The 27,982-nt window shown below is 45.2% G+C and overlaps 1 protein-coding gene across 1 annotated transcript; it reads left to right on the top strand.

Moving 5' to 3' along the window:
• Positions 1-27,466, top strand: CLIC1 (chloride intracellular channel 1). Its single transcript, XM_075259973.1, has 6 exons — positions 1-161; positions 17,722-17,831; positions 20,315-20,440; positions 22,839-22,945; positions 24,261-24,442; positions 25,517-27,466. Exons 1-6 carry the CDS (start codon positions 126-128, stop codon positions 25,676-25,678), a joined length of 723 nt encoding a protein of 240 aa, XP_075116074.1. The 5' UTR covers positions 1-125; the 3' UTR covers positions 25,679-27,466.
• The last annotated feature ends 516 nt before the right edge of the window (positions 27,467-27,982 follow it).

Raw genomic sequence — 27,982 nt, 5'->3', positions numbered from 1 at the left:
GTCTCTAAAGCAGCAGCCAGCACCCATTCACACTGCACTCTCTGGATCTTTCTCTACTGCAAAACTTTTATTTATCTGTGGACCGTGCACAATCCAAAGCCGGAAATCTCAAAGAACCGAGCAAGATGTCAGAGCAGGCTGAGGTGGAGCTCTTTGTCAAGGTGAGGATCGCGTAGGATCTGGTTTCAGCGTATCTGATGCGACTTTAGTCATTGTTCTGCAACAGGTGGTAGGATGGGGGAAAGCTGGGTGGCTAGCGGTGTGACTCTATGGCTCCAACCTAACTTTCCTAGAGGCCTCGAAAGGCAAATTTAGCCGCTATACCCTTCCCAACAGATGAGTAGTACTCTTAGAAATCCACGTTGGAGCTTCTGGTGGAGTGGTCATTGTGGTTACGTTCCTTGCCCAGTTCTCCCAGAAAAGGTAAAATTTGACAATTTGCTAAAATTAAAAAAAAAATAAAAAATTTAAAATTGTTTTTAAGAATCTGAATGGTATGAAGAGAACTGTATATTACAGATGAATGAGTGGTCTGTAATGTATGTCTAGGGTGGGAGTGACACTCCCTACGAGGGGTTATCGGGAAGCATCGAGCGTGCAGAGATCTATTTACCGTATCGATTCTTTCTTTCTTGCTTTAGCGTTTGGCGCCAGGTGGTTTATATTTCTGTTCCCGGTGGTCGATGCGCAGGAGATGTGTCTACCACTGAGTACAGCAATAGACCTATGTGGTCACCCCAAATCTGAGAAGACGCCAGAGCCCACTGGACTTGGTGGACCCACGCTTCAAAAAAAAAGTTATACACCATATCAGATGGTCTGTATCGACCTGAGGTTCCCTGGGGACCCTTGAAATTTGGGTGTCTTCAACTGGACTCTAGCAAGTCCGACACCTCGGACAGGGTTAATTATTTGGTCCATATACCCTTTGCCCCAATCTTGGGTGTTTATGGCATTTTCAAATCTTTTCACCCAAAATTTCCACCAGAGAGGGCAGGATTAAATTTGTTGCCCTTGCTCAGAGTCTTACAACCCCGGCACTTATGGCACGTGCCCTGCCGGCTTGCTCCCTTACGAGTTACTTGGCGCATCCTACAGACCCAAAAAATACTCTTTGCTTGCAGACTCAATTTTTGCATTATACGTAAATTTTAGCACGTGTGCGCCTGTAGCTCTAGTAAAATGGGAACTGATATGTAAATGGTGGGGTAAAATACTAATAGTACTAAATGTAGTAGGACGCGCCGGTCTATCCAGGTCTATCCATGCGGATCTTGTGCACAATGGTCACTTGGAGTCACTCTGTAGAGGAACAGGTTTAGGCTGTTGGTGAAGGGGGATGGGAGATGGTGGATCCTAGTAAATAATGAGACTGACTGCACTTTTCCTCTATGGCCCATGGTCAGGTCTTATGGCCTCGTCGTTGCTGGTATTGCAGCGTGACTAAATATACATTGAATATTCTGTTGGGTGTCGTAGTGGGATCGTAAAGCATCAGCAATGCAATAGGTGGTTTGTGTGTATTGACACACCGGGGTCGTAACATATTTTTTTGCAGCAATGTGTGAATAGTAGGCACTAGATAGATATAGAAATTTGCAATATGGCCTGTATGGCTTGTCATTTATGCTAAAACCCTACAGTCATTCATAACAGTCATCAGAAACATGTTTGTAGAAAAGTGACTATTGTCTGCTCTTTTATACCATTGTTGGTCTTAAGAACAGCGCCACTCGTGTCCTCAGGGTGTGTCTGGTATTGCAGCAGATACACTGGTATTCCTATCTTGGCATGTATGTCTTTGTCCATAGGATAGATACAGATCACACCTCTGGGATCCATCTAACCCAAGAACAGGGCCCCGTTCATGGTTGCAAGTGAATCAGAGAAGGCCACGCATGTGAGAGACTCTCCATTCACTTATTCAACCAAAATCAGCCGAGCAGACTTCCTGTTTCTGAGGGAAATATCTTTTGCTTTATAATATTACGAGCAATTATTGACTAATTCGATCAAATATTCAACAGATTATCTGTAACTAGACGGCATCTGGGACATATCCATGGTGTGGGAATAAGATGGCTTGACGGATGGTATAGGCAGTCGAAAGAGTTTTGTCTTCAAGGTTCTACTTAAATACTTGCAGAAGGACCTCAAGATCAGTAGACTACTATAGATTCTCTAGCATCGTGGCAGCTAATCCTAGCCATGTAGAAGACAGAAGTGGGTATACAGGGCATGAGTATACGGGGCAGAGCAGTGACCATGATCTCCAACATGGCTGATGATTGTAGTTATGGAGTAGGCCATTTTTCAAGAGTTTCTATGGGTGAGGGCCAATGGAAACATCCCTGGAAGGGAAAACTTCCCTGAGGCTTCCATCAACTGTGCTTTAAGGTCAACTGTGTTCCTTCCACCATTTGGCCATTGATGAGAATGATTGGGGTAAAAATCAGTGGTTCGGAATCTATCCTTCTAGTAATCCACATCCTATTAAAGGAGTGTTATGGGACCAGAATATTGAAGGTAGATCACCAAGACCCCTTCATGCAACTGATCGGCAGGGGTGCCAAGAGAGAACTCCACCAATCTGATATTGATGTCCCATCCTGAAGCCATCATTATTCCCATCCCGGAATCTTTATGGAGCGTTAAAGATGTATCATTCCAAAGAGTAAGATGGTATTCGTAGCTTTGGGGGTCCTAGAGTAAATGGAACAAGCTTTCCAAATGGTAGTGAGGTGTTAGCTCGATAAGGTGTCTCCCAAATCATTGGTCTCCAAAGAACAACTCCCAGTATGCACCGACCTCCTATTTTGACCACGCATTGTCTGTCGTGGAAAGTGTAAATGATGTTTATACCTGTAAGCGTGTGCCATTTCCATGTTTATGTTGTTGAGATTCTCCTAGCAGTTCTTCCATGGAGGAGAATTTGCATGTCAACCAGCTGCTTATTGTGGCCCGTGAGGATGAAGCATGGCGGACATCACAGGTGCGGCCACCACAGCTTCATGTCAGACCAATTGTTTGGTCCCACTCTTAGACTTGAGACCCACTGTTCGGAATTTCCTTTTTGGAAGCCACAGTAGAACTTGACCAACATATGAGAAGACCTATCTCATGTGGTCTCCAAATTGTTGCTGCTGCCCAAGCAGATCTCCTAGCATGTCATGACCGCCTGCTGGGAGTTGTAGTTGCTCAACAGCTGGAGGTCCACAGCATGGAGACCATGGTCCAAGAGAACATTGTTGTGCATATTTGGTTATGGTATTAGAAGCAGGTTCTACAAGATTCTTAGCTTCACCCTTCACACTTTAGGGCAGTGATCTTGTGGCTCTTCAACTGTTTGGAAACTACAACTCCTGGCATGGGAATACTGGGAGTTGTAATATGGCTTCCTATGGATCTTCTGTATTGCACAGGGTGTTTGGATTTTGGACTCTGTCTCCCCACCAATAACGCGCTCTGTGCACACAGAATGTGCTGTTTTGTATCAGGCATCCTCCCCTTCAGCAAATATTAACTTGCAAACCCTACAAACCAGTGTATTACGAGCGTTGTATACGGCAAGGATGGACACAATACACCAGCCAGTTCCACCACTCCAGGAACCAGTTGCATTGTTTTTAATTGACCAGTCAATGAGAACAGTCATGGTCATAAAGCGGGCCATAAAGCTGTACATGACTATGGCGATGGGTCCAGACTTCTGTTCTTACATGGAAGTGATGCGGCCCTTGGAAGGGTCTGGGCTCAGGGATGGAGGCGAATTGTTCTTGAATGACACACAGTTTATAAGTAAGGGAGGCCTGGTGAGTAATGGAGGCCATAGTGTGAGATAATAGGAGAACTTCCTATGAGAACAGCTGCCCGAATCCTACAGGAAGTGTGACTTATCTATAAACATCCTGTACTGACATACCAAGACCACGTCTGTGCTCCGGACTCAGCCACGGCCCTTGTGCCCCTCATCCCAGGGCTCAATAGTGTTTTAAGGCTACACATATAGCCTGAGGCCTTGCTTTTTAGATTTCACTTGTATATGAACTCCAGGTCTATCATTATATTGTTTTTGGGCCAACCGCTTTAGAGTCCTGAGAACCAGCCCTGCAGATAGGTTACTGTCACCAGAACCAGCATATCACCCCAGCCCTGCAGATAGATAGGTTACTGACACCAGAACCAGTATATCACCCCAGTCCTGCAGATAGATAGGTTACTGTCACCAGAACCAGCATATCACCCCAGTCCTGCAGATAGATAGGTTACTGTCACCAGAACCAGCATATCACCCCAGTCCTGCAGATAGATAGGTTACTGTCACCAGAACCAGCATATCACCCCAGTCCTGCAGATAGATAGGTTACTGTCACCAGACCCAGCATATCACCCCAGCCCTGCAGATAGATAGGTTACTGTCACCAGAATCAGCATATCACCTCAGCCCTGCAGATAGATAGGTTACTGTCACCAGAACCAGCATATCACCCCAGTCCTGCAGATAGATAGGTTACTGTCACCAGAACCAGCATATCACCTCAGCCCTGCAGATAGATAGGTTACTGTCACCAGAACCAGCATATCACCCCAGTCCTGCAGATAGATAGGTTACTGTCACCAGACCCAGCATATCACCCCAGCCCTGCAGATAGATAGGTTACTGTCACCAGAATCAGCATATCACCCCAGTCCTGCAGATAGATAGGTTACTGTCACCAGAACCAGTATATCACCCCAGTCCTGCAGATAGATAGGTTACTGTCACCAGAACCAGCATATCACCCCAGTCCTGCAGATAGATAGGTTACTGTCACCAGAACCAGCATATCACCCCAGTCCTGCAGATAGATAGGTTACTGTCACCAGAACCAGCATATCACCCCAGTCCTGCAGATAGATAGGTTACTGTCACCAGAACCAGCATATCACCCCAGTCCTGCAGATAGATAGGTTACTGTCACCAGAACCAGCATATCACCCCAGCCCTGCAGATAGATGGGTTACTGTCACCAGAACCAGTATATCACCCCAGTCCTGCAGATAGGTTACTGTCACCAGAACCAGCATATCACCCCAGCCCTGCAGATAGATAAGCTGGTTCTGGTGACAGTAACCTATCACCCCAGCCCTGCAGATAGATAGGTTAGTATCACCAGAACCAGTATATCACCCCAGTCCTGCAGATAGATAGGTTACTGTCACCAGAACCAGCATATCACCCCAGCCCTGCAGATAGATAGGTTACTGTCACCAGAATCAGCATATCACCCCAGCCCTGCAGATAGATAGGTTACTGTCACCAGACCCAGCATATCACTCCAGCCCTGCAGATAGATAGGTTACTGTCACCAGAACCAGCATATCCCCCCAGCCCTGCAGATAGATAGGTTACTGTCACCAGACCCAGCATATCACCCCAGCCCTGCAGATAGATAGGTTACTGTCACCAGAACCAGCATATCACCCCAGTCCTGCAGATAGATAGGTTACTGTCACCAGACCCAGCATATCACCCCAGCCCTGCAGATAGATGGGTTACTGTCACCAGAATCAGCATATCACCCCAGCCCTGCAGATAGATGGGTTACTGTCACCAGACCCAGCATATCACCCCAGCCCTGCAGATAGATAGGTTACTGTCACCAGAACCAGCATATCACCCCAGCCCTGCAGATAGATAGGTTACTGTCACCAGAACCAGCATATCACCCCAGCCCTGCAGATAGATAGGTTACTGTCACCAGAACCAGCATATCACCCCAGCCCTGCAGATAGATAGGTTACTGTCACCAGAACCAGCATATCCCCCCAGCCCTGCAGATAGATAGGTTACTGTCACCAGAACCAGCATATCACCCCAGCCCTGCAGATAGATAGGTTACTGTCACCAGAACCAGCATATCACCCCAGCCCTGCAGATAGATAGGTTACCGTCACCAGAACCAGCATATCACCCCAGTCCTGCAGATAGATAGGTTACCGTCACCAGAACCAGCATATCACCCCAGCCCTGCAGATAGATAGGTTACCGTCACCAGAACCAGCATATCACCCCAGCCCTGCAGATAGATGGGTTACTGTCACCAGAACCAGCATATCACCCCAGTCCTGCAGATAGATGGGTTACTGTCACCAGAATCAGCATATCACCCCAGCCCTGCAGATAGATAGGTTACTGTCACCAGAACCAGCATATCACCCCAGCCCTGCAGATAGATAGGTTACTGTCACCAGAACCAGCATATCACCCCAGTCCTGCAGATAGATAGGTTACTGTCACCAGAACCAGTATATCACCCCAGTCCTGCAGATAGATAGGTTACTGTCACCAGAACCAGTATATCACCCCAGCCCTGCAGATAGATAGGTTAATGTCACCAGACCCAGCATATCACCCCAGTCCTGCAGATAGATAGGTTACTGTCACCAGACCCAGCATATCACCCCAGTCCTGCAGATAGATAGGTTACTGTCACCAGAATCAGCATATCACCCCAGCCCTGCAGATAGATAGGTTACTGTCACCAGACCCAGCGTATCACCCCAGTCCTGCAGATAGATAGGTTACTGTCACCAGACCCAGCATATCACCCCAGCCCTGCAGATAGATAGGTTACTGTCACCAGAACCAGCGTATCACCCCAGTCCTGCAGATAGATAGGTTACTGTCACCAGAACTGGTACCTCCATTGCTGATATACTGACACTTTTGTCAATATGCAATCGACCTTTGGAGCAATGGCAGCACCCTCATTGCTCCAAAAAACTCATTTCTATATTGACAAAAAATGCAACAGTGATTCACAAGGACAAAACACTTTGTCGCTTACCGTTCCGTCTTGCGTATTACGGTCTATTACACTGTAATGTGTTAGTGTTTTATTGCATTACACTGGGTGCTCCAATATAGTAGCAGTTTGGACTGTGGTAGTCACTGGGGCTGCGATCAGCAGGTGACGTCAGGTAATACTGGAGATTATTCATCAACCAGAATTAGTAGTGACGCCCGGGAGTTTCTCTTGGCACTGGGTCAATGTCAGTACAATAATGATGCCATTCAAGATATTTAGGTGAGTCACAAATCTCTTGGGTAGTTATAGGGGCTGCCTGGGTGGGATTCAGACCAGACCCTAGACTGGAGGGCTCCAAAGGCCTCCACGACCATATAAGAAACCAGAAATCTTTCGGGTGTCTTTACAGGTTGTACATATCAGATTTTCCACTGTGTGTAGAAAAAAATTTCTGGGTTGTGTAGATGTGATCTCTGTAAATCTCCTGCACATGCTGTGAAAATATTCTGCATTGTTCGGGTCTGTTCACATGACCAAGCTGAGACTCGTCCATGTGTTTTTCAAGGGTTTTCCTAAAATGTTGAAATATTTGCAGTCCTGCTGAGCCGTCTGATCTATGACTGTTTCACACATGATGTCCAATCAGTTTTTCTGATGCTAATAATCACATTATGGCTGCAGCACATTTTTCATTTCTCTCTGAGGCTGTGGGCATGTATGACATGGAGTAGTCTGTCCCCTAGCCTATCCATTACTGATCATGTTCTGCCTGGAGTAACTATACAATAGCAAATAACTGAGAACATAATAGCTGACCATAGTAGGAGATCCAGGGACTCTGTACTGCAAATACAAGGCAAATACACGCAGCCAAGCAGATAAAACACAAGAAAAAAAACAATGTATGAGCAGAGCCAGTAAAGCTGCTTTCTGTTTGTGAGTAATATCTCATCTGTAACCACACAAGTAGGCAGAAGTTGTTACAAGCACATAGAAGATTCTGTGAAATTTGCAGAATCTTCAGTCCTTTGCACAGAGCAACAGTTTGCAGACTTGTGTGGAAAACACTGTTACCCCAATCCATAAAAAATGCATGCTATGTTTTTGACTAATACCAGGCAGCACATGGCCACAGATATCAGTCGTCTGAATAGGCTCTAAGTTGATGTGTGTTGCAGGTTTTCTATATACAGCATGTCAGTATATATTGCAGGTTTTTACCGTGTCTGTAAAAAAAACAAAAAAAACACATTTTGGTCAGCTTGTACCGCTTTGGACAAATTGATGTCCTATCCTATGACCTGTATCAGAGGATTTTTGTAGCCCAATCACTGAGCTCAGAGGTTGTACCGAACCAAATCCCGAGCAGTCCGAGTCCACGATAGAATCCTATAGTGCAGGCTTAGGCTGAGACGACCCTGGGAAGCTGTATATAGTCTGCATCTACTACTGTAGTATCTCATGTTTATTCTCTGCTGCCTTTTGCTCCTTGTCTCCATATTAGGAGATCTTTTCTATTTGCAAAGCTTATCCTGAAGAAATGTTTCCTAAAATACTCTGTCGATGTGTAAATCTCCTCGTGGATCCTAAAAATCCACTCAATGACGGCCGGTAAGAGGGTCAGAAACTTCTTTCTTGCTGTCAGATTCATGAATCTCAAGTTGCAGGACTTTTTGTTCTTGGAGAACTTGGTCCCTGTAGGTGCAATACTTGGTATAGTAATGTTCCTGTAGTAGGGGATTCTGGGAAATTCCCATGGTATGTCTATGTGCGGACACCACTGATGTGGCGGACATTCTAGGACAGCTGTCCGATCGTAGAGTTGGCTCAAGAAGACAATCCTTTCCATGAGTTAGGGAGTTTAGGCTTTAAATAGGGGCCCACAGCCAGGGGCGCCCCCTGTAATTCAGCGTAAAGGGACACTCTGTAAAAATGCCCATAAATAGTTGACTGTTGGACAACTATTCTTCGCCACTCCCGAGTATCTACGAACGCTCTGTCTGGACAAGCATACGTGTGTTGGGGGTAGGGAATGGAGCTGATGTCGGGCGCCTCTGGCAGTGGCTTATCTACCCTAAAAATAAAAGGGTCATAATCCCTGATCGGTTCCTCTATCAGCTCTAATCTATCAACCTCCTGCAACTCCTTGGAAATTGGTACAATAGGCTCCAAATTGTGGTATCTTCTACTTGGACCACCATTGTGTTTGAGATTGGACCCATCATAGGACCAAAACTGGTCAGGAAGTCCCCAAGTACATGAGAGTGTGAGCTATCCCCACTAAAATTGTAACACTGACTGTTGGCACCACAACATTAGACATTTTGCAGAACCCCGGGCGCTGAACCCCTAATCATCAGCCGATCACAGGGACTCCGCTTTCTCATCTGCGTAAGCTTCTTTGGTCTCCAGTTTGGGGGACAGACACCAAGACTGTCATGAGATGGGACCGACCCCGTGCTAAAAATGCCCCCCCTATAGAGTAGAAACTGTGATCTGTGCCCTATGTTCTTTCTATATGAAGTGACTTTCCCGGTAGTTGTGACTCATAATAGTGATCACACATCAGCGCCTCCAACACTGCTGCAAATTTTTAATAAGACCTACGATTTCTCAATTTTTTTTACAATTTTTTCACCCAGTAGTCGTGGATTGCTGACAGTCCGGATTATTACTGACCGCTATAATAAAGTAGATCATTTACAGGCCTTGCGAGGTCTTCGTTGCGTGAATGAAAGTCACTTGTTTTTATGACTTTGGCTTGCTCTCGTAGCTGCGAGGATAACCCGGCGTTGTCCTTAAAGGCTCTATAGTGAAAGTCCTGAATGTGTCATTGTTACGATGGGGACTGACTCACGGCCGCGCACCATATACTGTGACGTACCGTTATCAATGTCCCCATTCTTGATAAACGCTGCATTCCTCGCACGGCCATAAATACCTCTGCCATTACTGTATCTACATTTATGGGTATTTTCTGCCCTGGCCTGATCTTTTGTCTATGGTTCTGCTCTTTGCTCAGTCGTCTGTGTGTCCTTATCATTGCTCACTTGGACTATTGTAACAACCTCCTTGGTGTGGCCATACGGTATTTCTCTGTCTTGCTCCATGTTTGCTATACCTCTATAATGTGTTGCTGAATGTAGTGCCATATGTTTCACCAGACCCTTCATGTATGGGCCTGTTGGTTTCTGCTCTTGGTCCTTATAGATACAGTTGTCCGCCATGATGTCACAGTTTTTTTAGGGTATTTTGAGGCTTACATGTCCTCTCCTTAGGATGTCATCAATTTCACTTGGGACCCCCACCAATCAGCTGGTTGAAGAGGCCCTGACTCCCAACCACAGTGCCGGACATATCGTAGTGGGTGTGCTTTGTATTGCAGCTCATCCCCATTCACTTGAATGGGACTGAGCTGTTGCTGTACCATGTGACCTATGAATGTGGAGTCATCAACACCTGGTAGAAGTTGCAGCACTAGGTGAAAAAAATAAATAAAAATCAAGCTATACTCGCCTGTCCCCAGGGCGCCGATGTCTCCGATTGTGGCCCAGTCTTGCGGCTTCGGGGTCTTGTTTTGTTGGAAGTCCCTGACGCACGTGACTGACCACAGCGGCCTGAGACGTCACTAGAAACGTCTCCCCCTGCCCGCAGCAGCAGGACTGGACTACGGTGGGAGATTCCGGACTACTGGGGACAGGTAAGTATGGGTTGTTCTGCTCTTTGCTCAGTCTGGGTTTCTTCACTTTCCCTGGCCTTGCCAAAAAACCTGGGCAACCTCTTTAACATGATTGTACTAAAACGCCCCTTTAATAATATCTGCGATCATAAATTTTTGGTTTATTTGCAGCACATTTTCTTCTATGCAAATTAGGTCATAGGTGTCCAGAGGGCGGTCCCAAGCCTAGCAAGTGCTCCAACTCTTGTGAGTAAATCTTGCCCAAAGCCTTGATTGATGTCTTCTCCATGGCGTGACGTCAATATCTTTGGCCACGGCACTTGTCATACTTGGTATCACCCTGGGGGCACTTGTGACTTTATTTGCGTAAGAGATAAAAGTTCTTTTCTTCTGAACTGCTAAGTCTATTATTTGTGGAAACAAAGGTAAGTTAGCATGTCCTACCCAGCCTAGTAGGTGGTAAGGGTTTGACACACTCTCCCTTAAGGTGGATTTCCACTTTGGGCACTTACAAGGGTCCCTTAACTATAAGTGACACCCTTGCTAAGGCCCCCAGTGGGCTGCTGTAATGGGAAACAATCAGACAGTAAGTAGTCAGTTTCCCTGCAGCACCTCCGCAGGAGAAATGAAGTATTACACATGGTCCATTCAAATCAATGTATTTTCTGTGTAATGAAGGACAGGTTGGGTCCTCCAGAGCAAGTGACACTCTATATAACCACTTTTCGCTCTCCCCAAGGGATGACGGTCCTGCGCAGAGGAACTTGACTCAGAATCTACTAATAGGGTGCAAGAAAATGTGTTTTCCAAACCAGACAAACTTTCCATCACAAGTCTAGATTATTAGACCCGGCACCGCGGCTGCCATCTGATATTCTCATTTGTTTGCTTGAGTGGAAACTTTTGGAAATGTAGAAACTCCCGTTGACTCAACGGCTCATATTTGGTGGTTTTGGCCGCTCGTCTCTTTTCTAAGGGGAAGAAGTTCTAGTATTTCCTTGCAGAATGTGACGTCCCAGGAGGCTTCTGTGTAAACTGTGACGGTCTCTCTATACAGTACACAGGTAGTATATACCCAGTGCTTGACGTTTCTGCCCCCCCGAGATTGTGTAGGCCCTTGTTTACTATGGCTGCAAGGGTTAATCGGAACTTTATGTAGCAGAACAATTTTATCAAAATTGACAATGCGGCTTTACACCTAAATATTGGACGCTACACCAGCACTGGGTCGTTGTGGACCAAAGGTTTAATACCCCAAATATTATAGATTTATTTTTTAATTTTATTATTTTTATAATTTTATTTATAGTTAGTCTTGGCTTCAGTACGCCTAGGCTGGATGTCGGCAGTAAAACCACAGTGCACGGCACCAGATATAGTGCAGAACTGATCTGCGCATGCGCCAAGAACTGTGTTTGCTAGAAAAGTATATTTTTGCTTTCATACTTAAATTTGAGGCCCCATCTTACAGAAACACAGCTTTTTTTTTTTTTTTTTTGCAGACTTTGCAAAATTTATTTTTTATTTTTTTTGAGCCAAAGCCACCAATAAATATTCCAGAAGGGAGAAGTATAAGTGCTAGCTTGTGGATTTTGATGTGGATCCGTCTCAAAATCCGCCTGTAAAAAAGGCTTCCATTGACTACAATGGGAGCCGCTCGCTTTTTGTTTCCGCTAGCGGGAAAAAAATTGAGGCGAACCACATGGAAAGTTCACACGCAGAATTTAGTTTCCACCCTAAGAACTCCCTATCTGTAGGGATTATGTGGTCGTGTAGGTATCCATACACGTTAGCATGAGGCCTGAGTTGTATAGGTATCCATACATTATCCATACATGAGGCCTAAATCGTCTGTATTAGCAGCGGAGAAAATCTGAGGCCTTTCTACTCGACCAAACATGCTAAGAATGTTAAAGGGGATCCAGGGTCGGAATCTGCTTATGTCCGGTACGAGGCACATGTGTGTTTTTTGGGCTCTATCCTGTTCCTGATTCAGAGGCCTTGGGCCTACCAGGGTTGGTGATTGTGAGGGCCGACCCCCTGTATATACAGGCACCTGTGCAAGTCCATGTAGAAGATATATATAAGGTTAATAATCTATAACACTTGTGACTCATCCCATAAGAAGAAGCCCCTGAATAACCGGTCAATGGGGTAAATTGGTCTGGACATCTGGAGCCCATTATTATAGTTTATAGCCCGGGCCACCAGAGGATACTCGGGGACTTCATAAGTCAGTCCAAACCTGGCTGTGTCTGCTATTGCCGCTGAGCCCCATTCAATCAATGACTTTCTTTGTGATACTTAATAGAACAATCTTTGGCCCCTATTTACATCCTATTTACACCTGCACTCCTTGGTCACATTTTCAGTAACACCCCTGTCCTACCGAGTGTGTACGATGTTGTGAAGCGGCGCGGTTCTTCCTGTCTGCGGTTCGTTTCCTGAGCTGACGGTCTATTGCTCGTACATAATTCTAGCCTCTTACTATGCGGCCCCTCACCCATCATTGTGATGTAGAAAATTAGCCATATTGGGAAGTCTGCAAAAGCTCAGTTCAACGCCTATTACAAGAACAGATCGGGCTTCCTTGTTTAATTGTTGAGGGGACGTAAAAATCTAGTGCAGAATTAATATTCCTATAAAATCCTTTTAATTTGGCCTCAAATTGATGAATTATTGGATGTTTGAAAGTGAATGAAGAAAACAGAGATGTAAACCCCCATCAATATTCGGTGTGACCTTTGCCCTTTGCCCCTCATCAGTTCTTGTTACTTGCAGACAGTTTTTGGTAGAATTGGACAGCGAGGTTGTTCCCGCCGCCATCTTGGAGAACTAAGCCCAGCTCTTCTGTGGATGTTGCTTGCTCCAATCCGTCTGTCTCTTCATGTCATCTCAGACAGACTGGACGATGCTGAGATCTGGGCTACATCACTTCCAGGACTCCTCCTCTAAAGGGTAAAGGTCACACCAAATCGTGAAGGGATTTATATTTTCAATTCACTTCATTTGCTCGTTTCCAAAAATTATTAACCCTTCTATTTGTGAAGACATTGCATCCATTTTTCGACATATGCCTAAAACTTTTGCACAGTTGTCTGCCTATAGATTTTTTGTTATGCACACTCGGTATCACTTCCTGAAAGCAATGTTGGGAGTTACTGCACCCCCTGCCTTCTCGGTTTGTGGTTTTGGCACACATTGCGTTACATAAAGCAGATGTTGTCCTCGGGATCCGGTGTCTTGTTTGCACATCCTTAAACGGCTTTTGAATCTGGTTTATGGCGTGTCCTTTTTCTCTGGCCAAAAATTTCCATCATTGGCGTTTTACTACTGTCCCCCATTTTTACAACATAGGACACCACCATTGGTTCAACTAATTCATGGGAACAATGTGCTAGCGGAATGACCACAACTGGAGTGTTCATGGTCTGATACCCCCACCCCTGACTACAAGAATGAGAATTTGTCTTTCATCTCCTTTCCATGATCCATGGAGTGATTGGTAATTTTGAAGGCCCTGGGGAGATGCTATGGTATAGCCTGCACCCGTGGGTGCAAACCCAAGCAAACCCTTGGATGACAACGAGGTATAACGTCTTAAGAACCAATGGAGTCCAGTGTCAGTATATCAAAATGTATCATTGTAGAGATTAAAGAGGCTTCCATACACATGAGATGCTTGACCGATACCCAAAAATTTTGTCTCGGCTTAGTATTGACTAAAGGTGTATGGGCAGGTTGATGTTTTGTGCGTGAACAGTCTCCACCCCTCTTTGCCACCATTTGGTTGGGTATCAACGATCACTTGTGTTTAGGAAGTTTCGGATCCAACCCTTGTTGAAAGATCAGTCTAAGACATTGAATGGGAACCCTTCATTTCTGTTGTCAAGTTCTAGTTATTGTTGAGTCTTTTTGTTGAACTTGAGCATGGGTACTTCTTCAACCATGACTCATAAGGAGGTGTTGAAGACTCTGGTGTTGACCTTGGCAGCCAACGAGAAGCTTTCTTTGATCCTTTTAGCATTCCGATGCCAATTTTTGAAGTCCAATCTTTTTGTTGGCCACAGCTAGCCCTTCTCCGACAATACCCGTAAGACTCTCACATCCCGGATATGCCCAGCAGTATTAGAAGAGAAGATCTTTCACGTTCCTCTGTATGCTCTTGAATTCAAGGCTCCGATGCCAGCTTGTGGCAGGAAAAGTGTAATAATTCTCTTCTTGTAGGAGGGAGAGGCCATACTTACAAGTAATCCTGCCCCTTATAAGAAGAACTCTCAGCACTGACTTGCCCTTTCCTATGGGAGGGACCGGGTGATTTGGTGGGACACCACCCTATGGAAGGTTTACTCAGTGACCTCATCTCTTTGTAGGGTCGGGGTGTGGTGTGTGTACTTTCTTGCTCACAGCTATTTCGGTGCACAGATTATTTTATTTTGCTATTAAACACTTCATTATTTGGTTTCCATGCCCCGGGGTCACAATACCATTTAGGTAGCAATAAAATTTTACATATAAGCTTGGGATACGTGGCAGGTCTCCAAAGCCACGGTTACAGAATTGGCGACTCTTCTATCCTGCAGTGGTCACACCTGGCCAGAAGGGGCGTCTTGTTTCTTTATAGAGACTCCCTGTATTAGCTTAGGGAGACTTAGAAGTCTTGTCTGCTCTCCTAGGAGTTCTGGGAAGAATATGCAAATCTAACTTCCATGATGTAATTAGGAAGTCAGTGCCTCAGTCATGCAGCCCAATAGGTGGTGCTCCCTTTAACATCATGCCCGACCTTCTCAGAGGCCTTTGTTTGCAATGATGTTGGGATTTTACCAGGTAGTCAGCCAAGGACAGCTGTTTCGGTGTTATTGCATCTCGTCAGCTTGGTGCAGAGAGGACTGACCTGGCAGAGGTGAGAAGCTTCTAGACAGGGTTGGGGGGATATCGTCTCTCCATAGGGAGAGACCACCATTTAGGTGTGTGGAGTCTTGCAAACAAAGGCCTCTGAGAAGGTCGGGCATCGTGTTAAAGGGAGCGCCACCTATTGGGCTGCATGACTGAGGCACTGACTTCCTAATTACATCATGGAAGACAGACTTGCACATCCTCAGTGAGCGCCCTCTATTGGTGAGCATGATTGAGGCACTTGCATCCTATTTACATCATGGAAGACAGACTTGCACATCTTCAGTGAGCGCCCTCTATTGGTGAGCATGACTGAGGCACTGACTTCCTAATTACATCATGGAAGTCAGATTTGCATATTCTTCCCATGTTCCCTTGCACAGTGGAGCGCTAATGGCTTAATAAGACTCCACACACCTAAATGTGGTCTCTCCCTATGGAGTGACGATATCCCCCCCTACCCTAGGAATTCTGGGAAAAAGATATGCAAATTACATTTACTAACTTGGAGATGATGTCCAGACTTATGTTGCAGATGACCCAACACTACAACCCCAGGCCCTGTACAGGTCCCTAATATGGCAGACATGACCTGGACACTAGTTAGGTCGCCTTTGTCACGCAACCGAACCTAATCCAGTCATTTAAGACAGGTGTGGCCAACTAAAAATAACTTCATTCCTTTGTAGGAGATTATTGACTGGACACGTAAGAAAATATTTCTCCTGGAGTTTATTTTACCTGCGTTTCTTTTTCTTAAAGGGGTATCACAGTTTCAGTGGAAAAAATAAAAATAAAATATAGATATAGAGAGAAATATTACCTAAAAATAACAAAAAAAAAATCAAGATAATTTTTTAAAAAGTATTGAAAACTTCTAGCGTTTTCCTCTATATGTTTGCATTACTTTTTCACAGATTTCGGCTTGCTGTTGTTCAACATGTACCGGGTTTGCTGTGAAAATCCACAAATCACAGCTGCAAGTACGCCCCAAGTTTTACTTATTATGATACAGCGTTGGTGCTACAGATCAGCTGTATACCCAATTTCCTAATTTTCAGCCACGTCCATGTTAAATCTATACCCCGCTGGTCTCTGTCGTCTAGCTCCAATGATGACGTGCCATAACTAGCGGCCAGGGTACGGATACTGGCGGGGGTCTAAGATGGCGTTACCAAGAGATAAAAACTGGGAAGTTGAGGACAATGGGTTTTGTTTCTTTTTTACAATTGTTGCACCTGAAAATTTTGCAGCAAAATTTGCAACAATTGGGTTTTGTCTTCCTCAAACTTCTGCAACAAACACAAATCCCTACTGCCGGTCGGTTCCTGTGCAGACCATTTCTGTGCCATGTAAAGATTGGTTCGAATTTCATCTACTTTGTTCCTACTTTATTATATTGCGGATTCTCTTCCAAAAATTTGGACAAAAAAATTCCCAGCCGTTCCAGTATATGTGAAGATACAAGTCAGACTTCTGAGCTGCATGAATGGGTCTGTTCACACGTTGCACACACTTGAGGCGCTGCAGTGTTTTTGCAGGTGAAAAATATTAAGCAACTGAAATGTTTCACCGGTGAAATCTGCAACTGTGTCCAAACCTTTTTTTTTTTTCCCAATGCAGTGTTAACCCCACCTCAACTGCTGTGTGTGACCATACCCCAACAATCCCTGACTATGTTCGCCTGCCATATATTGTTCTGTATATTGATTTTTTTGCAGTCTTGACTTCTTCCAATCTCTCCCTGCAGAGTTTTGTTTTCTGTGCTGTTAATGTTTGCCCGCTGTCTGTATTCTCTCCAGACTCTCCACACCCATGGTTTAGTCTTGCACCCTGTTCTACCCGGCACTGACAGCTCCAATTTGCTCTGCAGGCTTTACTGATTTAACACCTTCCTACCTGCTTTCTGTCCTCTATCTAGCCCCGGGGGCCTTCTATTTTTGCTTACAGTATACACATCGCCTGGTCTGTGCCAGGTTTAGGAAGACATGGGTGTGCCCCTTTAAAACTCAGGAATTTACTAGAACGGATGTGCCAAGTAATGGAGACGGGACTATTGCTCACCTACTCCTCCACGTCACCCGCACCCTCCTCCATAGACATCTCAGCCTCCACTTTATAATCCACTTCTCCTTGTTCTTTACTAATTCCTCTTCATTATTTGCTCAGTTCTTCTCCTCCGCCCTCCCCACAGTCGCTGACTCCCCTCGCCACTTCCCCGGCCTTGTTCTTCTCTTGCACAACGTTGATATTGTTAATGTGTAACCTATATCTGTGTGCCTAGAAATGTGCGGGATATGTGTTTCTCCCTGTTGTAAACCCAAATCTCTTCTTTTTTTTTTTGTCCCCCTTCAGGCGGGCTCTGATGGACAGACCATTGGAAATTGCCCCTTTTCCCAGCGTCTCTTCATGGTCCTCTGGTTGAAAGGAGTCACATTCAACGTCACCACCGTGGATATGAAAAAGTGAGGAACTCTTGGTATAACGCTTACATGGAGGGGCAAAGGTATGGGGGGTGCAGAGGTAATAATCGATACCAGGCCCTGGAGCCTCAGGGGGGCCAAAAGACATCTGAAGACACCAGTGTTATAGATAGCACATGGTAAGCGGGGCTCCATTACCATTGGGGCCTACAAGCTTCAAGTTATGCCTGTGCCTATAGGGCTGGGATATGAGGAGGGGACACGGGGGTATTCCACCACCTTAAAACCTAAGGAGTCTCCATCAACCACTGCCCAGACTAGTCCTGTTCCAGTTACTGTATATGGAGAAAAACAGGTTGTCAGGAAAACATGGATGGTTTTGGTTGGGAGAAAAATGTGACTCTTCACTTAGTCTTGGAGCATATCCATATATTGCACATCTGATAAGAATTTTACTAAGTTTTACAAAGTGCCACCGATCCACATAAAAATAAGGTCAGGAAACGGTCTGACAACTGCATTTCCTAATATGATGCTGAGCTCAGGTCAACCAAGTCAATGAAATGTGACCACCCTATGGATATTTCTTCCCAGCCTGGACATGGCCATGTGAATTGACCCCTACACCCATTTAATGCATAATATGTAGATTATTGTCGAATTTGAACCGAAATCGGTGTCAAATTGCATATGGAAACCCCCGGCTTGTCTGTGTCAGGTGCCCATAAACATCTGCAGAAGGCCACCCACATACAGTAAGGAGCCGGACGTGCAAACACACATGATGTCTCCACTGTATTGCCTCTATAAAAAAATTTCATTTGCCTCTCCACCTTTCACCACTTAAGATGTGCACGTTTAACCCCTCGAATACTCCGTTACATTGGAGCGGATGATCCAGATGTTACGGAAATGTGGAAGGATTAAACAATTCTGGGAAGTGATGCAAAAGATGGGCCCCTTCCTCAAAAATTACCCTATTAAGGCTCCATACATACAAATCTGTTCCCGGCCAGCGTGCTTGTTGTGTTTTTCATGGCTAACACACTGACCCATTATTTTCCATAGCCCCATGTAATATCACGGGCCTGTGTAGGAGACCCTGAGCCCGGGACAAAAGTTACAACAAGTCCTATACCTGATGACTTTGTGGCCTGGGCTCACTAAAGCAAATCAATGGGTCCGTGAAGGTGCAGGTGGTACACGTACTCATGTGCCCTTCGTGGTGTTTTACCAGAGTCCTGGCACATGGAATGGGATGCCCAGTGGGTGATAGGGTGAATTTTGGATACAGTAGGGAGTTTAATTTAAAGCCATAGTCCAAACATGTTCATATCTTTTGCCATGTATGTGCAAAAATAGAGCACCTGTACCTGCTTATCAGTGGGTCCATGGAAGGTCAGGGTTGGGGCCCGCACAGGGTTTGTTTAAAATAAATAAATAAAGTGAATTTTTAATTAATTAATTTATTTATTTGTTGGTCACAAATTTGGACTTTTCAGTTCCCTATTGAGAATGGGGAAAAGCCTGAAAAAAATCCATCATCAGAGGTCTTGTCAGAGCCACATCTATGGTGTACGGTCAGCTTATGTTGTTTGTGCGTTATTGTTCTCTGGTATCAGCCATGACAGGCAGAGGAGAGGCTGACCGTCACATAGTAGGATAGATCAGCAGCTCTACGCTTCTTAAAAGCTGTCGACGTGTGTGAACAGAGGAGTGTGCACACACGGGAAGTGATGAGACGACTGCGGGGACTGATCACGTCTCCGCAATGGCCGCCTGCCATAATGTAAAGCCATTCATACAGAGGAAGATTTGGCAACGCTGTTTTCCTTTCCACACCCAGTTTGCAAAATGCATGGAGGGATATCTGTTTTGTCATGAAGAGTTGAAGGGTGTGAACACTTTTGCAACCTTTTTTTTTTTTTTTTTTGTAATATTCCAGTTCATCCAGTGTAAAAAATAAAGCTACCATGTGTGTAATTGTGTAGGAATGAACAGGGTCTTACTAGTAGGCATTAGGGTGCAGGTGCTTTTAGTCACTCCTCTGTGTATACAAGCAGCTGTCTGATCTAGGACCTGTTGTATATTTTGCGGACCGGACTGTCGGCCCACCCACGTGACCATGAAATTCACGGTCATGTGCACAGACCCATGGACAGGAGCACGGCCACGGTCGTCTGTAACCGGCCTTAGTCCCAGAGGTGGCGCATAATTAATAGAGCAGTGACTGCTGAGGTGCCTGTCTATCCTGACAAGGAACCAGTCAAGCAGGGACCCTAGGTGGAAGCCCAGACATAGGACCCCGTCTGTCCGCCTTTGTCTTATTCGTTGATCTTGTCGGTTACTTTTATCGATAGCGGCCACTTCTCGCTCTATTATAAAATTCTGCTTTGCGTTACTCACGTGAGATCCAGTATTTCCAGTTTAGCGGCCTGTATGATGAACGCCAGAATACAATGGCACTGTATAAATAAATAATACAATAACAAAATTCAACATTTCTAAAACTTTTATATTTTTAGGAAGCCAGTCAGCCTAAAGGATATCGCGCCCGGAGCTCAGCCGCCTTTCCTGATGTTCCAAGATGACGTCCGAACAGACACCAACAAGATAGAGGAATTCCTGGAAGAGGTCCTGTGTCCCCCAAAGTATGTGGCCGCCCCCAATTAAATCAGCATATTTGAGCAGCAAAAATGTATAAAGGAGCGTTGACATTTAGAGCCCAGTTATGGCAGCCATTCTGTTGGTTGGACCAATATGTCAAGTGTCAAGAAGAAATACTGTTTTGGGTTTGTTTCTTCTTTTACCCCAAAACTAGGCAAATCTGTATTGTAGGGGGTAGCTTGGTGCTGCTAGGGATGCATGTGCCCTAATGGATCCACTGGATGTGTCCTAAATGTCCCAGAGTTGGTACCCATATCGATCTTGAATTGGGATCCCCAACCCATGTTGTTGGTTACAGTGAGTGGAGAGAATGACAGTGTTCTCCTTTCATTTCTGTGGGTCATCCGAGCATGGCCAAGCAGGGAGGCCACACAAAAATGTGAATTATAAAAGCGGGTTTAAAATTATCTCTTAGAACTCCTAGGAACCTATCTATAATACATAGTGTATGACACTGTCAGGGCTCCTAGGACTATATATATCTATAATACATAGTGTATGACACTGTCAGGGCTCCTAGGACTATATATATCTATAATACATAGTGTATAACACTGTCAGGGCTCCTAGGAACCTATCTATAATACATAGTGTATGACACTGTCAGGGCTCCTAGGACTATATATCTATAAAACATAGTGTATGACACTGTCAGGGCTCCTAGGACTATATATCTATAATACATAGTGTATGACACTGTCAGGGCTCCCAGGACTCTATATCTATAATACATAGTGTATAACACTGTCAGGGCTCCTAGGAGTATACAGGTAGTCCTCGGGTTACGACGGTCTCGGGTTACGACGTTTCGTGGTTACGACAGCTCCCTTGTAACAGAAAACTGCCAGCACTCCCAGCTAGCAAGGACTAGCCTGCGGAAAATCAATGCTGGCAGCTTGCTGTTACAAGTGAGCTTGTAAAATAAAACCCTGAAACAGAATGTGAAACTTACCGTACGGTGCAGGGTGGGCGGGCATTCAGGCCTCCTCTTCCTCTGATGTCCTGACCACTTCCTCCGGCGCTCGCGAACTGTTAATGGCCAGGGCGCATGCGCAGTATCATAATGCTTCTATTACGGCTACTGCGCATGCGCCCAGGCCATTATCAGCTTGCAAGCGCCGGAGGAGGAGGACGGAACATCGGAGGAAGAGGAGGCCTGAATGCCCGCCCGCTCACCCTGCACCGTACGGTACGTCGAAATTCGGTTTACGACGCCGCGCAAGAACGTATCAACGTCGTAAGTCGAGGACTACCTGTATATATCTATAATACAAAGTGTATGACACTGTCAGGGCTCCTAGGACTACATATATCTATAATACATAGTGTATAACACTGTCAGGGCTCCTAGGAGTATATATATCTATAATACATAGTGTATGACACTGTCAGGACTCCTAGGACTATATATATCTATAATACATAGTGTATGACACTGTCAGGGCTCCTAGGACTATATATATCTATAATACATAGTGTATGACACTGTCAGGGCTCCTAGGACTATATATATCTATAATACATAGTGTATGACACTGTCAGGGCTCCTAGGACTATATATCTATAATACATAGTGTAGGACACTGTCAGGGCTCCTAGGACTATATATATCTATAATACATAGTGTATGACACTGTCAGGGCTCCCAGGACTATATATATATCTATAATACATAGTGTATGACACTGTCAGGGCTCCTAGGACTATATATATATAGATATAATACATAGTGTATGACACTGTCAGGGCTCCTAGGACTATATATATATATATATATATATAATACATAGTGTAGGACACTGTCAGGGCTCCTAGGACTATATATGTATAATACATAGTGTATGACACTGTCAGGGCTCCTAGGACTATATATCTATAATACATAGTGTAGGACACTGTCAGGGCTCCTAGGACTATATATATCTATAATACATAGTGTATGACACTGTCAGGGCTCCTAGGACTATATATATCTATAATACATAGTGTATGACACTGTCAGGGCTCCTAGGACTATATATATATATATATATATATATATATATATATATATATATATATATATATATATATATATATATATATATAGTGTAGAACATTACAGTAGTAATTGATAATCCTAAAGAAAACTTATACTACCACCAAGCCTTATACATGCAGTGCAATGGAGACTAGACATGTATGTTCAGGATTTTTGAGACCAGTTGTGGGAATATACATATATATATTTTTGCCGTTGTATTGGCTCAAGTACAATCTATGCATTGTATATCCTCACCCAAGTAGACATAACCACACAGTGCAGGGACCATAACTAGGCCGTGCTTACTCAGCCGTACCGCTTTTAATTTGCATCTAATGTGTTGTATGTTTCTTGCTCAGATATCCAAAGTTGGCTGCCAAAAACCCAGAGTCTAACACAGCTGGACTCGATGTCTTTGCAAAATTCTCTGCCTACATCAAGAATCCCAACCCTGGTATGAACCAAAGTAAGTGCACAATGAGGGCTGGGGTCCGCCATGTTCCCTTCTGCCCCACACAGTGGGGGAAACCTATTATGCCTTGTATGTCGACTTTCTGATGTAAAAAACATGAGAGAAGCAAATTTTAGTGCAAATCTAGATTTTGCTAATAATATTGTAACTGTTCTCTTTTGTGTGTGTGTGTGGGGAAGGGGGGGAGTGTAAAGGCCTCATCCGATTTATGATCACTTACGCCCGTTTATTGGCCTAAATGGTGCCTGTACTCTATGCCAGCTATGAGATGGTGCAGTTGTGCGACACCCCTGCAGATGACTTGGCATGCACCTCCTTCAGGCTCCGTCCCCGCGGCACAGGGATTATCAAGGTCAGGTACTAAACTCCAGTCTTGATTAATCTTCCCCATTATTCCCTCTGAAAACACAACCTGGACCTCCAAAATCAGGACGGAATCCTAAAAAGGGGCCATACAAACCATAGCGGTACCCCACGGGACTGCAAGGGGGCCCCTGGAGTGCGGTGACCTGGCCTGCACCAGGGGTGGCCCATTTAATACCATTGCTATATACAGGACCCGCTCCCCTAGATGTATACCGCTAGACTGATGCAATAGTCAGATACAGAAGACGTTCACTTCTGTGCATGTAGAAGACTGGGAGCCCGCCACGGTCTTAACCACAGCTTCCTCTTACTGCCAGGGTCTGCTGACTGCTCACTCTTTCTGTGGTTTGTGTAGAACATGAGGTCACATCTTGCCGGAGGGAGTTTCCTTCGTTGCAGAAAATTTGAAAACAAACAAGGCCTTAGTGCATTTTTGGAAAAGATTTTGATGCTGTTTGGATTGTAACCCATAAAGGGGAATGACGTGACCTTTTTACCAGTGTAGTCCTATCTTAGGACCCGAGTTTTGATTGAAGACTGAACAATCCCTTAGTTACGTGAACATTTTTCGTAACGATTCTGTATGCAGCTCCTATGCAGACCTATGTCTTTCCATGGTTACAGACTACAAACTCACTCTGTGTAGTCATATCATGTGCTGCTCCATTCCTTCTGCAGTCTCCTTGGCTGTCTATACGTCATCTAAAAGAGAAGACAGCAGGAGCGGTATAACTTCTGACCGCATGACCTGACTACACAGGTTTTGTTTGTAGTCTGGAGCCATGGAGATGCATAGATCTGCATAGGAGCATACACTAATGGACGTATTACTCCAGGTACTGGTAATGGCCTATATTCCACCCCCCGCCCAGCATGGTCTTGTACGTGAGCAGTTCTTTGTATGATGCCGTGCTATAACCTTGTCTTCTCTCTACCCCCCCAGCTTTGGAGAAAGGTCTCATGAAGGCTCTGCGAGTCCTGAACAATTTTTTGAACACTCCTCTTCCGGACGAAATAGATGAGAACTGCGCCGAAGAAGAGACCGTGTCTCGCCGTAAGTTCCTGGATGGAGATGAGCTGACGCTAGCTGACTGCAACCTCCTCCCTAAGCTACACATAGTACAGGTGAGAAATGGCCATAGTCTAGAGACGTACAAGTGAAGTAGTCCATGAGTTGGCTCTGTGTAGCTGATGGAAGGAACGGCTATAGGGGTGTGGCAAATGTGGCAATTGCCTAGGGTCTTTAATTCAGGGGCAACCAGAGAGCGGGAAGGTGGTGGTGGACAGTCTAACTCGCTCTAATGTGCATTGACTTCTTGTTAAAGGGATCCTATCATTGGATATCCTTTTTCTTCTCGATAACACGTAGGAATAGCCTTAAGAAAGGCTATTCTTCTGCTACCTTTAGATGTCTTCTCCGCGCCACCGTTCGGTAGAAATCCAGGTTTTCTTCGGTATGCAAATTAGTTCTCTCGCAGCACTGGGGGCGGTCCTCAGCGGTCAAATAGCACTGGGGGCATCCCCAATTCTTGTTCGGGCCACAAGAAAATGGCCGCTTACACTGTAAGCTATGTAAGTGGCCATTTTCTTGTGGCCCGGACATGCGCAGTCAGCTCGGCCCGAGGCCTAGAAAATTGAAAGCCCAGGACGGAAGGAGACACAGGGAGAGAGCGTTCCAGAAGAAGATAGAGGCGTCGCTGGAGATTTCTCTTGCAGAATTGGGGAAGCCCCCAGTACTGTTTGAGCACCGGGGACCGCCCCCAGTGCTGCGAGAAAACTAATTTGCATACTGACGAAAACCAGGATTTATATTGAACGGTGGTGCGGAGAAGACATCTAAAGGTAGGAGAAGAATGGCCTTTCTTAAGGCTATTCCTACGTGTTATCGAGGGGGAAAAAAAGGGTATCCAATGATAGGATCCTTTTAAGCTTGTATTAAATCTGAGCAATCAGAGCTGCAGTATAAAGCATGGTGGAGGGAAAGGGGATCAGCATGAGTTTCAGATTAGATACATGTTGAAAACAGCGAAGAAGCAGATGAAGGTCATCCAGGATGATACTATAAGATAGCTCCCCCTGCCTTCTGACAACAGGCAGTAGCGCAGAGATGGAGAAACTGCAGCTCCATCCCCCTCCTACCTTCCCATCAGTTTTTCAGACCCCTGAAATCTCCTCTCTCCTTTCCTCTCTCTTTTTCAGGTGGTCTGTGAGGCGTATCGAGGCTTTAAAATCCCAGAAGAGTTCACAGGAATCCATCGCTATCTCTCAAACGCCTACAAGCGAGAAGAATTTGTTAGCACGTGCCCGGCCAAAGCGGAAATTGAACTTGCATACGCCCAGGTGGCCAAACCCCTCAAGTAAAAGACCAGCTCCTCGAGACAGAGAGAGGGGAACTCCTCCTATTTAAACTCCTTAAGATAAAAAAAAAAATAGCAAGAAAAAAAAAAAAACTAGCTCCTGTCCCTTTAAGAAGGAAAGAGCAAAGATTGACCTGTCTGACTGCTACTCAGTAAATCCGAGACCCTCCTCATCTAACACAGGGCACTGTAGACCGGGATCGGTGTAGTTCCCACACTCCACCTCCAGGTGGCAGTATATATGATAACTTTCTGTTATTGGCTGGGTCTCTTCCCACTGTTTTGTTCATAGAGGAGGATCCATTTCCGCTGTGCATTAAGGCTACTTTTTTACGGTTTGTGACCCCCATCCTGTATGGATTTTTATGTTTTTCTAATAGATTCCATTATTCCGGTAGATGGGCTTTGACAATCAGTTCCTACTACCTCTCCCTCGAAGAGCTTTCTATGCCATACGGTCGTCCATATAGACTTAAAATGTTTATGGGAAGATAGTCTGAGTCCGGTCACACACACACACCCATGCCACAAGTGCCTTGTAATACCCACCTGCTGTAAATATGATGAGTACAAGGGACCAATGTTCCATAGGGGAGCCCATTTGACACACAAAATTCTCTGCCCTTCTTTTAAGGAGATAGTTAAATGAGTTGTCTAGTTGAGAAGCTTTAATGTAGGAGGTCCCACGTTCTGAGCACAGAGTCAGCTCTTCTGGCTCTGGAGGACCTGACATGTTCATCCACTACACAGTTTGCCCAGTGATTTCAGTGGGGAGAGTGTAATACTTCATTTCACCTGCGGCGGCACTGCAGGAATATAGAACACTTAGTGCCAGGTGATGGCAACAATCACAGGTGATCATCAGTCATACCAACAGCGGGAAACCATGTGGTCAGCATAAGGGCACCCTTCTAAAATGTGGATCATCCAAACTGGACAACCTCTTTATCCTATCCTTGTTCTCTAAAGTAGAATGTGAGCGGCCGAAGAGCAGAGCTCGGATTTACGATAAGAAGACCAGGCCGAGAAGCGCAGAGGCTTGGTAATAAGTAGGACAACACATTCCATGTATGTTATCTGAAGGTAGTGATGGGCGCGGCTTTATTTTCTTAAGACGCTCGTCACCTTTAAGTGCATTTTTTACCATAGAGTTTTATAGTAGTGTTCACAAATCTGACTCTACAAGGGGTTAATTATAGGGGAGAGCCTCTTTTTCCAGCGCACCCCACTTCCTGTTAGTGTGTGACTGTGCAGGAGTCTTTGAGTATCTGATAACGGAGAGCAACCACTCACAGCAGAAGACTTCAAGGGCATAAAACCTGCCATTTATAGACCTTTGTGTATATTTAAGTGGGTTGTACTTTATTAGAAAACACTGCCTCCCCTGGTCACAGGCTGCTTGCGGTATTGCAGCTCAGCCCTTGTTTAGTATAATGGAGCCACGCTGCAATACACAACCTGTGGACTAGTGTGGCGCTGTTTCTAGAAGAAGGCAGCCATGTTTTTCTAATCCAGACGACCCCATTAAGATGCGTTTTTGTTTTTGGATTAACAGACCTGACCGTACATATCCCTCTAATAGACCCTGACGTTTAGTTCTGATTAGTAGACTGCAATGACGCCCCCTAGAGTTCCCTCCTATCAGCTGCAAGTAACTTGTTTATTGCAATAATTTGGGTAGGACTCCTCTTCACGCTATAAACCCGACATAGAAGTTGTATATTTAATATTCTGAAGAAATCAACCTGGATATTCACATTTATATTAAAAACTGAACCTGAAAACCACACAATGGAGTTGTCTCTGTGTATATGGTTTGTCTGTATGGAACAGTCAGTAAGAAGTCCGATTGTTGATTTGGGTTTTGTTCCTGTTCGAGTAATGGGCATGGAGCGTCACCACCGCTATAGAGTGGACAGAGCTATGGTTCCCCGACACAACACCTAGAGAAAGCGGTCAGCGCTGTGGTACCCCGGCACTACCGCTATAGAGTGGACAGAGCTATGGTACCCCGGCACAACACCTATAGAAAGCGTCCAGCGCTGTGGTACCCTGGCACCACTGCTATAGAGTGGACAGAGCTGCACAATGCCTATAGAGAGTGGACAGAGCTTTCATACCCCAGCACCACCACTATAGAGTGGACAGGGCAGCAGTACCCCGGCACTATCGCTACAGAGTCAACTGAGCAGTGCTACCCCGGCACCACTGCTATAGAGTGGACAGAGCTGTGGTACCCTGGCACAACACCTATAGAGTGGACAGAGCTATGTACACTGGCACCACCGCTATAGAGTGGACAGGGCAT

The sequence above is a fragment of the Leptodactylus fuscus genome, chromosome 11 (assembly GCF_031893055.1).
Source record: "Leptodactylus fuscus isolate aLepFus1 chromosome 11, aLepFus1.hap2, whole genome shotgun sequence".
In the NCBI taxonomy this organism is placed as follows: domain Eukaryota; kingdom Metazoa; phylum Chordata; class Amphibia; order Anura; family Leptodactylidae; genus Leptodactylus; species Leptodactylus fuscus.
Note: the sequence above shows the minus strand (reverse complement) of the source record. Positions and strands in the feature narration are given on the sequence as shown.